General features: G+C 38.7%; 1 protein-coding gene across 1 annotated transcript in view; it reads left to right on the plus strand.

Annotated features, from left to right (window-relative positions):
• TMEM63C (transmembrane protein 63C) overlaps nt 1-12,903 on the plus strand; it is a 2,716,247-nt gene that overhangs the window by 2,130,188 nt on the left and 573,156 nt on the right. Inside the window, exons 18-19 of the mRNA XM_044073895.1 lie at nt 2,527-2,633; nt 7,507-7,593. Of these exons, the coding sequence (XP_043929830.1) occupies nt 2,527-2,633; nt 7,507-7,593 (194 nt within the window). The remainder of the gene's footprint in view (nt 1-2,526; nt 2,634-7,506; nt 7,594-12,903) is intronic.

The raw sequence follows: 12,903 nt of genomic DNA on the forward strand, positions 1-12,903 counted from the left end.
TGTCTCAGATCGTACCTCTCAACTGTCCAGATTTTTGCCTTTCTTTTTGGTCTGTTCCTTCATGTTTTTTCCAAATTGAATTCAAATAAATAATGACACGTTTTTAAGTTCCAGACTTCATACCTTTCAGAAAAATGACAGTAATACAAAACTTTTATTCTAGCAACCTTCTAAGTTTGTAAGAGCAGTAATTTAAAATGATCAAGGATGCAGGTAGGTTGGTTTGCTCACTGTCACACAGAGGAGTTCAAGGCACCTCTCCTCATGCACATTACAGTCTTTTACTGGTTTTCTTTTGGGTCTCAATCCCCTGTAAAAAGAAAGGAAATACAGAACAACAGATCAAGGATATCAGATCCAATCCCTCAGATCCAAAGTTCCCAGGACCCCTGTCAGATCCCAAATCTGCCTCAGATCTGACAGGTTCAGTCCCTATGATGATTTTTTTTCTCTCCATTTATCTGACAATTTATATCATATCCTTGGTCTTCAGATCCAGCTTTCTCTGTCAGAAACTATTTCACAACCTCCATGGACTGGATATGTCTGCAGACTTCTTTGGATCCTAATTCTTATGAGATCCGATTGATCTGACCATGCTTCTTCTTCTTTTTCATGAGATTCTAAGTGTCAGATCCAGTGGATGCAAGATGCCCACTCAGAACTAGGCAGTTCTCGGATCCAGCTCCTTCGGACCTGGAGCTACTGGACCAGTGTTGTTTTCTTCGGATCTGAAGTGCTCCTCAGATCCTACACCTTTGTTACTTGTTGCTTCTGCTCCATACATCTTGCCATGCCTCTTGGCTATCCAGATCTTCACAGCATACCTAGATTTTGGGCTCATGCCTTTTAGTCTGTTCCTCATAAAATGTGTTATTTTTGGGCAAATCATTGCAGTATTCTGAGAATATAAGTAATGATATACATTGACTTCCAGACTTTATATCCTTCAGAAAAATACAAGCTAGGAAAAATCCTATTATTCTAGCAACTTTCTAAGTTTAGGAGAGCAACATTTTAAAAAAAATCCATGTCTATCTTGGACCTTTGTCCCCCCATTATGTTACTAGAGTTCGAGATCGAATCCTGTCCTTTTTCCAAGAGGCTTTGACTCAGTGGAGTGACAAAGAGATCTTCTTGTCAATTACCCTAGGACTTAGGGACCCTTGGACCCTAGCAGGACTTGTCTTATGCTGGGATGGCTTTTATTTCCATTGTTCTAATTCTGCCAACCACTTCTTCCAGAATATACACTGTGCCTGTAATTGATGAGTACAGACATTGGTGGACTATAATGACAGCAATTTAAGTGATCTTTTTATGGCTGAAATGTTCAAAAATGAAAAATGTTATTATTGGTTAGAAAATGCTATTTCACTTCTTGCTGGAAAAATGTTTAAGACTATTCAAATCTGAAACAAACTCACACAAATTTTGTTTTATTATACAACTGGTAAACATTTAAAACAATCAGGAATGAGAATCTAAATAAACCTGTATATTTCTTCTTGGTCAGGAAAAAAGTGTGTTTACATGTTGGTGGCAGTGGACAAGTAGTCTGCTCTAGTTCCAGTAGCTTATCACCTGACATTTACTGTTTCTGGACAGAGTTACTGTGGAGAATGACTACCAGTCTTTCTGTAGGAGCAGCAATGGGTATTGTGTATAAGGTCAAGTAGAAATGTCATGCTTCTGAATCTAGATGTTTTTACTGTTGGATATTTCTTGTATGTCTGGTATACAGTGACATGATAGTGCATTATAGCCATTGTCCCTACTCTATTTTCAGGCAGCCAGATTTGACCACAAAGTTCCATGAAGGCCCCCCATCAACAACACTTTGCAACAAGACTATGTACCTTGATGTTCTGGTTTTCTGTACAAATTAATTTAATCTGAATGAATCCATGCATAGTCATTACAAAGTGTCACACACTGATTAAGCAGAAATACAGGAACATTACCAGACAGTGCTTCTGCGGTGGCTCTAAAAGGATCATCTGTTTCCTTGTGCATATGTAGTAGATGTGCAGTTGGGAGTGACTTTAGTCTGAGTACAAGAGATGGTTGTCACATTGTGCATTGCAGCAACCCACCACATTAGAATAACTGAATAAGTAAAGGGAAGAGGTCCTGGTGCATGCACTTCAAGCCTTGTATAGTGGAAGCAAACTCCTTTTACTGGTCACTCATCTGCAGAAGTGTCTTCTGCGTCATCATTTTCAAATGGGTTTGCCATGTAGTGTGTTAGGAGTTAGGCCAGTAGAGACTGCCTGACTGACAGAATTGCTACCTGCAGGAGATAAGCTGTACTGTAAAGTGCATTAAAAATGTGTTTTCAGTTTGATGTTGAGGTTGACTGTTAAGTTAGACCGTGAAAATATCATTTTTTGTTAAATGTTAAACATAATTAAAGGTACTAGATCTGGCAATTCCTGTGAGTTTACTGTTGAATTTGAAAGCTGTTGACAAAGCATTTGTTAAAAATAAATAATCATTACTTTCTTCATTTGTCTTTTTCTACAGAATCCCATCATTACTCAATTCTTTCCAACTCTTCTGTTGTGGGCCTTCTCTGTCTTCCTGCCTTTCGTTGTTTATTATTCAGCTTTCTTTGAGTATCACTGGACAAGGTAATCAAACAACAGAATGCTATCTCCTCTTTTCACACTTTTTTTTTAATGATTTAATTAGAGTAGCAAGAATGATTCACCACGTAATCAGTGTTAATACATGTACCACATGTCCATCTCTCTGCCATATTCCAAAATGGTGTCATAGGTGAATTAATGAAATGCCAAACTACCTATAGGTTTGTATTAGTGAAAGTGTGTGTCTGTATGTCCTGTGATGAACTGGTATTCCATCCAGAATTAAATTCTGTACCTTGTGCCCTTTGAATCCTGAGGTAGGATCTTGGTCCTCCTTGACCCCAAATTGGACTAAGCAGATAATCAGGAAGTACATAAATAAATATGGCTGTGCAGTGAGCGTTTGTATTGTCATAATGGAGAAAATGAATGGCTAATGAAGTAAGAGTACAGTTGAAAGTACTGATGGGATAACATGCTGTAGGGCATATGACCAGGGTTAGTGACACATAATAAGCAGTTACACCAGAACACCCTGTCAAGGAGAAAACAGTCCATGGTAGTGCCATGTTCACCAGTTAGGTGAAATATTGTCCAGCAGCATTTTCTTTATAGGTGAGGATGACACTTCAGTGTAAGGATAACTGTCTACATGGCATTTCTGAGAAAGGGGATATCCAAATGGAAAGTGGACAAAAAGTGAGCAACGCAAACATTAATACTTTTATCCCATTGATTGATTGATTGATTGATTGATTGATTGTTTACCAACAAAGCCTGACTGTGTAATGTCCCATTATTAGTGGAGGCCTGGGAGACATAATACCACTATGGTTAAATAAATATATTCCAAAAACCTAACACAGAAGAATGGTATATAAACTAAGTAAAAATTTAGCTTCAGTTTATATAGTGTGATCATATACATACATATTGCAAATATTTGGACAGCTATAACAAGTTAAAAAGAACATTGTCAATAGAAAAAGTATTCACAAGTTGATTGCATAGAGATGACATTAAACATACTTAAGTACACTGTTTGGAAATGACTAGATAATATAGCCTAAGCAACAGCATATTTAACCTTTGTATGAGAAATAGATATTACTAATTCCTTCTCTCTTAGCATAGTCAAAGTATGCTAGTGGTGGAAGGAGGGAGGGATGGAGAAGTTTAGCCTAGGATGGTGCAGGGCATACCTCTCAACTGTAAAATTTTCACAGAATCTCCAGACTTTTGCCTGTTCCTTATAAAATTTGTGGTTTTCTGACGACAAATTATTGAGGATTGAAGTCACCAAATAATGAAATGCATTTCAGTTTCAGACTTCATATCCTTCAGAAAAATGCATGCTAAAACAAATTATGTTATTCTAGCATCTTTCTAAGTTTATAAGAGCAATATTTTAAATCTGTCCCTATTTATAAGCCCTTGTCCCCCCATTATTTTAAGTTTTTTCCAGATTTCCTATGCTAAGAGTTTGAAAGGTATTGTGCATGAATGTAGCCAGGTTTTATTTAGGTCGTCTTTTAGTACTTCTTTGAAGTTGGAGAGGTTAGAGGAAAATCTAATTTACAGAGGGATAGAATTCCATTTTTAGTGATAGAATATAAGTATAGAGTTTGACCAGAGTTTTTTTGGGGGGGTTTATATATGCTGAGAAGGTGTTCATTAGATTGAAGTAGTCTGTTAGGGTTATAGAAGTGGAGAATATGCATAAAAGCAAGAAAGTCATCGGCTTATTTCAAGGCCGTAAGGGAAATACAGAGGTGGCAGCATATTGCTTGTTAGTGGCAAATTTTGCAACCTTATTATACCATACTTCCAGCTTGTTTTTAACTGTAGCCTGAAGGCTGGTTAGCATCGAAGCACTGTATAAGAGAGATGTGAAAAGGTAGGTAGTGACAAGAATGCTTTTGGTGGTGGTGTTAAGGAAGTGTTTAAGCCTGTAATAAAAAAAAATGTGGAGTCTGTTTTTTCCCAACCGACTGCATGTTAGGAGAGCAGAGCAGTAAGTCTCCAGTATTCCTGATGTTGAGAGAAATACAGAATCATAAAAGATCTGGGGTCAGGATGCGTAAAGGATGTGTCCAGGCATCCAAGAAAAGTTTTTGTATTCCTCCTTAATGATGAACATTTAAATAACATTGGAAAAAAGCTGTTTAGTTCTTAGTGCAGGGTGTAATAACAAACAGTACAGATAAGGGGTGTTTTTGATCTAGCACCTAGTATGATAAGCAATGTAAAAACGTAATAACACATTGTGCAGCCTTCCCTCATCTTGTTTGTATCATTAAACTCATTCTTAATAAATTATGTTTCATTGTTTTTAAGTAGAGTTTAACTGGTGCCTTTTATCTAGTCTTCCATGAGAGGATGAAATTAGAAAAACCTAAATATTGGAATAACAAGAAGTCTGAACTCTGCCTTACTTAGAACATATTTTATAATAGAAATTAAGTGGTGTAACTGTGTTGTAGGTCAAAGATGGCTTCAGATTAATTACAGCAAATGGGTTAATATAGGTGTAGAACAGAAATACTTAGTGTGTACATAGAGTGGGAAAAAAATCAAACCTCAACACCCAGTGAAGGAATCACAGTGCACACAGTCTTTTTTTCCAAGATTTACATTGCTGTCCACACTGGGAGAACTGGTACTGGCATATCTTCTTGGCTATTCACTGCCAGTGGGTTGGCCAGCACACCTGCAGGTCTTTTACAAATGAATTTCACATTCAGATTTTTCAGAAATGGGTGGTATTTACTGGAAATAGAATTAAATGAAGCTTTCCTTAAAGGAACCAAAAAGATCCTTTGAGGCTGTATACAAGCAAGTAGCATAAACAGAACAGAAATACTTAGCTCATATGCAAAGCAAAAAAAAAATCAAAACTCAGACACCACCACCCCATGATGGGAAATCACAGTACACATAGCCTGACTGCTGAGTTTACATTGCCACCCACATACTGCCAACTTTGAATTCTTTATCTAGCAAATTATACGTGTTTTTCAAAAATCTGTGGGTACCAGTTCTCAAGATGTGGATTTCCATTATGGAGCAAGAGAATCTATGGAGAATATGCATACTTTTTGGTGTTACACTAGAAAAAAGAGAAAGGGAATAGGATCTAGGGTTATAATTGCATGTATGTATGCTTTGTCATACAGCACAGTATTAGTGGTCATTGCAAAGGCCAGCAGCAACTGGTGTACAAAACTATGGAGAATGAACACAATACCAAGACCATCCTTCCACTGCATATGGTCATGGTGGTGGCAAAGCCATCCTAGAATATTGTGTTCAGTTCGTGCACATTGACATAGAATGGGATATTTGTCTGGATAAAGTGTACATTGGAGCATTTTCAGAATGACTGTGGGGGGAATAGAGGGTCTGATAAACCTTTCAGTTGTCCAGATATTCATAGAATGTTCAGATATTTACCTCATATTTTTGGTTGTTCCTCATACAATTTGTAGTTTTCTGGTAAATTGTTGAGGACTGAAGTCACAAATAATGACAGATATTTGAGTTTCAGACTTCATATCCTTCAGAAAATGCACACTAATGTAAAGCCTGCTATTCTAGCAACTTTCTAAATTTACAAATCAGTAATTTAAATCTATTCCTGATTTTGAGCTTTTCTGTCCCCATTATTTTTGGCTTTGTCTAAATTTCTTGCACTAAGAGGAATTGGGGCTGATGTAAAAGGAAAGACTCACAAACCTGGATTGTACACCCTTGATAAGAGAAGTGCAAAGAAAGATGCGATATGATATGTGTACACAGCATTGTTAATGGGGCAGTGAAGGAATGACTCTGAAGAGGAAAGGCAAACTAAGGAAAAAGGATCATGGGTGATAACTAGGGGGAGGAGTATAATTCAGAATTGTCTTAAGGAAATATTGTTTCACAGAGGCCTTGAAGAGGCCCTGCAACAAATTGTCAGGTGCAGTGTAAGAGGGCAGTTCATTAGGGTGGTTATAGAATGCCGTGTAGTAGGTTGTTGAAGGGATGGGGCGATTATTATTATTATAATTATTATGTGGATGGTACAGTGGTGCAGCAGTAACATTGTTGCCTAACAGCAAGAAGTTCTGCACTTTGATTCTCGGCTGGGGTGCCTTCTCTGCGGAGTCTACATGTCCTCCCTGCATTTGTGTGGGTTCTCCGGTTTCCTCCCATGTTACAAAAACATATGTCTGCAGCATTTCTCCCTGGCCCTCCGCTGAAAATTGGCTTCATTCCAAGTCGGACTGTCCTGGTAAACAAATGTTATATAAATAAATGAAAAAAATATGCACTGGGGCTAACTGACTTAATAGGGGTTGTTAGTTTTCTGTCTGCACCTTCAAGTGTTTCTCTAAATATCACATGATACCAGTTCTGTAATAGTACAAAAATCTGTGATAGCACTGGTGTAAACTAAATAAAATGGGCACTTATCTTTTGTCTCTTCACAAAGTACTAAATGTACTGAAAACATCTGCCAATAAGAGAGACAGAAGGGAAAAAAACAACAGCATTCCTTTGACATTGAAGAATCACTGTATGGATGCAGGCATAGTGTCTGGCCTGAATTCATCATTTTGAGTATTGCAAAAATCTTGGTTGAGAGATTTCTTTCCTGAAAATAATTGTACAAATACATGCATAAAAGTATGGCAACCCTTTGTGGAGCATGCTGAACTTTTCCATACTGTTAATCTTCAGCTTTTAATGCATTTCTTTTTTGTGGTCATAAGGACAATTAATTGTTTACTGCATGCCTTTTGTATACTGAAAGAAATACACTGGATCAAATTATGCACACACCCTGTTGTCTGTTTTTAATTCACTGATGGGCTGCTACTCTGTCCTTTTGCAGCACTGTTTGCATTATATTGACACATTCTCTTTTTCTTAGGACCAATGAAAACCAGTTAACAATGCACAAGTGTTACTTCTTTCTCGTCTTCATGGTGATCATCCTGCCATCCCTCGGACTGACAAGGTATGTCTGCTATTTTCCTTTTCTTAAAACTTACAAATAGTGTTTCCAGTTGTAACTTCTGTTACCATTTGGCATCATCCTTAGTAATATACCCTTTTTTCTTCATATATCAGCTTTGTTAGGAACTATCCCATCTCAGACAGGAACACTATCCATTGAAGCAGCTCTGTAAGTAGTTACCCTAGCCTCATTAGTCATCTGATTTATAATGCTCTGCACTGTCCCATGGATGAATGCTAAAATACATATACAGGGATCATTAAGGATAGTAAGAGATATGGAACATAATGAAGTCTGATTCCATATGTTGGCTGTTGGAATTTCAGCACTGCTTGCAGTCATTAGGTGGGCATATACTGTTTGTCATGGATTTAGTGAAGAGTATCGGTGTTTTGGATGTCCCAAGATGGCTGCACATTGAGTAACAGCTTAACTCTAGCTCTTCCAGTATGAAAACAGAAACTCAACAGAGAAGGCCAGTAGACATTTTTGAGTTTATGGGTAAATTTCAGTAACTGGCTACTAAGTGTACTGCCTATATGCCAGGAAAAAAGAAGTACAGAGCACCTGGAGAAAAAAAATCAGCTACTAAAAGTGAGGAAAAAACACTGACTGAGGAAAGTTATGCAGCTGTTCAGCAAAAACCAGTGCAACCTCCAATCATGAATTCCAGTAACCTTCAGGAAGATATAAGACAACTGCACAAAGACCTGGTTAAAGTAAACAAAACACTGATGCAGTATATCAACACAAACAACAAAAGGCTGGAAAAAATGGAAGATGTTTAAACAGATGAGGTGACAAAGCTGTAAAAATCAGTGGCTGAAATGAAGAAAAGGCTGGGTGAATATGAGACTGTTCAGGAAGAGATGTTTCAAAAAATAATAGAATTAGAGGACAGAGCTGGTAGGGAAAACCTGATTTTTTTCAGCTGTACCAGAGAAGCTGGAAGGAACAGACTGTATTAATTTTATGAAAGCACAAATAAGCAAGCAAGTGGACTGGTATTCCACAGCAGGAATAATTAGTTGAAAGGCCACATAGTGTGTATGCTCCAAACCTCGCTATGAGAAAGCAACCTAGAACTTTAATAGTAAAGATGCAATTATACCACCAGAAAGAGTTGATTCTGGCAAAACTGTGGCAGAAGGACACAGCAGAGTGTTTGTGGAGAATGATTACTCATTGTACACTAGGCAGAAGAGGAGTAAATTCATTCCACCATTCAGGGAATGTCAAGATACAGGTGTGAGATTCAAACTGTTGTACCCAGCTGTCTTCAAGGTATTCTTCCCTGGAGGGATAAAATAATTCTTTGGTGCAGTACATGCTAAGGAGAAAATACAAAAGTTTGTCCAACAAAAAGTGAGTTATAAAACACAAGGAGATTCTGCTTCTTGTTCTTGTAGTAATAAAGACCACAGAGAAACTGTACCTGTGAAACCTTTTCCATTGTTTCAATGAAAAATGTTGGAGAGAGGGAAGGGAGCACAAGAGTTGACTAGAAGAATTGAGAGTACATTGAAAATGAAGTAGAACCAGGATTTGGGAGATGGAGCTGGACAGTAATAAAACCAGTAACTTAATGTGGGATTACAATGCAATAATTACATTTGTGAAATATGACAGAACAGGAAAATCTGGAAATATTGGACTTTTTCAGAATTTGTTGGACTTGTGGGGGACTTTAAAGTATATGCCCTACTTCATGTCATTAATATTTGGAAAATGTTTTGGGGTGGGTAAGAGAGGGGAGAAAGTTAACTGCAAGTAAAGAAAACATTGTTTTCTTAATGGTGCTGTTTTTGTAGTTTATGGTATTCTTCACATGCTATAACATAAAGTTTTCTCAGTTATTTTTAAGTGTAATAGGAAATGTAAATAGGTACTGCTGTTTTTTTCCTTTCCTTATCCCTTCTCTTTTTTTCTCATTCATGCATGGGGGAATGACTAGATTAAGGACCTTAGATTGATTTTATAACAAGTTTTAAGAGAAAGCAAGTAAATGAAAAGGAATATTGATTATTATGAGGCGTTTTTCTTTTTTTTTTCAATAATTTTTATTTTCATTTTGCATTTATAAAAGACACAAAAATTGTCATATTTACAACATGACCATAAGAGAAAGTTATACATTGTAGTTAATATAGAAACATGAAGGTCATATAACAAACCTATTTACACTATATACATAGATGCTTTCTCAAACAAGTTTAAACAATCTAAAGACAACACATACATTAATGTTTGCAATACCATATTTTGTTTTGAGTTTGTGGGTATATTGCTAGGTTCCCTTATAACACATTATTTTATAGTGTGCATGATGTTTTATACTAGTATGATATTAAAGGTTTGTTCCCAAGTTGCTCGAGTTTTGCTGTTTTTGTTTCTTTTAACCATTACTATTTTTGTGAGCTAAGAGGTGTTTAATAGCCACTTTCTTAAAACCCTCCCAAGAGATGTTCATAGAGTCTATCCATTTGAGGGCTATATATAGTTTCATTAATGAGAATATGGTTATAAGTGAGTTTGTTTGTTTTACTAAGAAGTTAGATGGGTGAATATGTAATAAGGTAAATTCTCATATAGGTGTTGATGATTGATATCCCACTTTTTGTAATTGCAATTTCAGTGAATTCCAGAATTTATAGACGGATTTGCAACTCCAAAATGTATGCATTAAATCTGATATCTGATCCTTGCAGTGTGGACAGTATGGTGATTTTGTTGCATTGAATTTGTGTAGTAATGCAGGTCTGAAATATGTGCTGTTATTTATCATACGTTGTGTGTACAACAGTTTTTTAAGGGGTATGCTTTTCAGTGTTAGGTTAATTGCATTTTGTATCTGGTGGTCGTCCAAAGATGGTTGTATTTTCCTCCAGTAGTTAGAGAAAAGGAGGTCTTTCTGGAATTTGATTTCCCCTTTCATTTTGTATGTCATGAGGATAGTCTCCCAGAGCAGAGTGCATTTTTCCATGTCACTATTGGGTATGGCAAGGTTTTGGAGGTAACTGGAACACATCTCTTTGATTTGTCTAAGCATTATGACAGGTAGATTCAGATTATTTCTCATTTCTTGGATAGTACAGTTAAGTAGTGGGTAGATATATTATATTCTTTGATGTTCATCGTGCATACAGCTGCAGTAATCACAGATGGGTTCTCTGCCGTCAGGCGGGTCCTCGGTCGGCCGAATTCCAAAGTCTAGGTCCGGCGTCGGTTGTTGTCGCTTTCTTTCCTGACGTCAGTGCGACAGGGGTATATAAGCCACAGCCGATGCCATTTTCTTCAGTCTTTTTTGCCACGCGGTGCCCGAAGCAGAAGCAGTTCGCAAGTGCCGGTCGGCCAGCTCCTGAAATTACAAAAATTTGGAAACCGAAGTCTTCTTTAAAGCTAAGTACCCTGTTGGGGAAACTTTTCTTGCCTCAGACCGATGTCAGACAAAGTTAACAATTGTATTTCTTGTGGGAAACAAATACCGCATAAGGATTTCCATTCCCTCTGCATACCTTGTTTAGGCCCAGACCACGACGTCTCGGGCTGTCGCTTTTGCGCTACTTTCAATAAACGCACTATTAAGCGTCGGGCGGAGTTCGCCCAGCACTTTTTTGGTAAAGCCTTTGATTATAAAATGTCGTCGGAGACTCCGACTACCGAAAACGCAAGGACAAAGACCGACACGTGAGGTCCACGGTCTCCACCGACACCACGCCAAAACCGGCTACACGTGGTCCGGGTCTCAGCGAGGTGCCTACGCAGCCCCTGACTACCGACGACACTTCTTTGGCGGTGTCTTCTGTAACCGAGACCGCAGGTGCCTCGGCCCACACCCAGACTACAACCACCGAAGCCACTGTGAGTGTTGAGCCACCTAATGTGGACAGGTCCACTTCCACCCATGGTGTCTTTAGACCTTCATCTTCCTTTTCCATAAAGGCCTTTACTAAGTCCAAATCAGCCATGCATCCCAAGAGGCCTGTTGCACAGGGCCCATCTCCAGGCCCCATGCCTAAAAAGCAGATGCTAAAAATGGCTGAGGATTTAATTACTCTTATCAGGGGTTCCCAACCCCCTCCAGACAAGAGACCCAGAGTGGAGGAAGATTCTCCCTCTTCTGACCAGGGCTCCATTTTTTCAGAACATTCTGATGAAGAGGAACACTCGTACTCCCCTTTTGAAGATTCTGATGCAGAGCAGTCCATTCCTTCTGTATCTCCCCCAGAGGATTTTTCTTTTGGGGAAACCTTGCACACCTTGAGGAACACTTCCATTGGGAAGGCCAAGACTTTTCTGATTCCAAGAAAAGACTTAGGGAATTTCTTTTGTTACCTCAGCACAGACCTCTGGCGATACCTCCTGTCTTGGACATACTTGATGATGTTTACTCGGAGGCTTGCCTTAATCCGGATTCCCTGCCTCCTGCCCCAGTCAAGCCTGATAGGTACTACAGAGTTCCTAACTCTCACCAATTTCTTTACAAAAGCCATAATGCTGACCCTGAAACCATTTCTCAAGGCCCCAAGGGAATGAAGGCCTCTACTGCTAAGAATCCACTACCTTCCGAAAGAGAGTCTAGATCCTTAGAAAGGTGGGGAAAAAAGGTATATACCTCGGCCACCCTAGCCATGAGGGCCTTAAATTGTCAGTTCCATATGCTTAAATATCAGCAGTTTCTGTTATCACAATTAAGAAATAAAATGTCACAACCTGAACAACCAGATTTGAAGGAGTTGCAGGATATGATGCATAGTGCAGAACAAGTGGGTAAACACACCTTACAATGTGGCTATGATGCCCTAGAGGCCTCAAGTAGAGCTGCTGTTACAGGATCAGTCATTCGTAGACATGCCTGGCTTAGGGAACAAACCTTGCCTGATCATGTTAAAGCTAAACTACTAGATGCCCCTTTACAAAAGGATGTACTATTTGGTACTAATGCTGAGGAGATACTACGGAAAATGGAAGAAAATGCTAAATCTATGCAAACTGTCAAAGCTTTTCTACAGGTTCAACCACCACGTTTTAGCAGAAATTGGCCTTCAAAAAACTGGCCCTTTCCAGCCACGGACAAGCCCCAAAGAGGTAGATACAGGCGCACAAGGGGCAGAGGACAAACTCAAGGATCATATAGAGGCAGACAATGGCAAACTCCAGCACCAAGAGGTGGCGAAGACAGTGCACAGCAATACAGGAAACAAACCAATGACTTCCCCCCTTTTCATGCCAAGCAAGTCTCAGCTGGCAGCACCCTTGGGAGGAGAGCTGGCATTATTTACAAGAAATTGGCATATTATCACAACAGAC

The sequence above is a fragment of the Protopterus annectens genome, chromosome 6.part0 (genome assembly GCF_019279795.1).
Source record: "Protopterus annectens isolate FY-2018-M chromosome 6.part0, PAN1.0, whole genome shotgun sequence".
Lineage (NCBI taxonomy): Eukaryota > Metazoa > Chordata > Ceratodontiformes > Protopteridae > Protopterus > Protopterus annectens.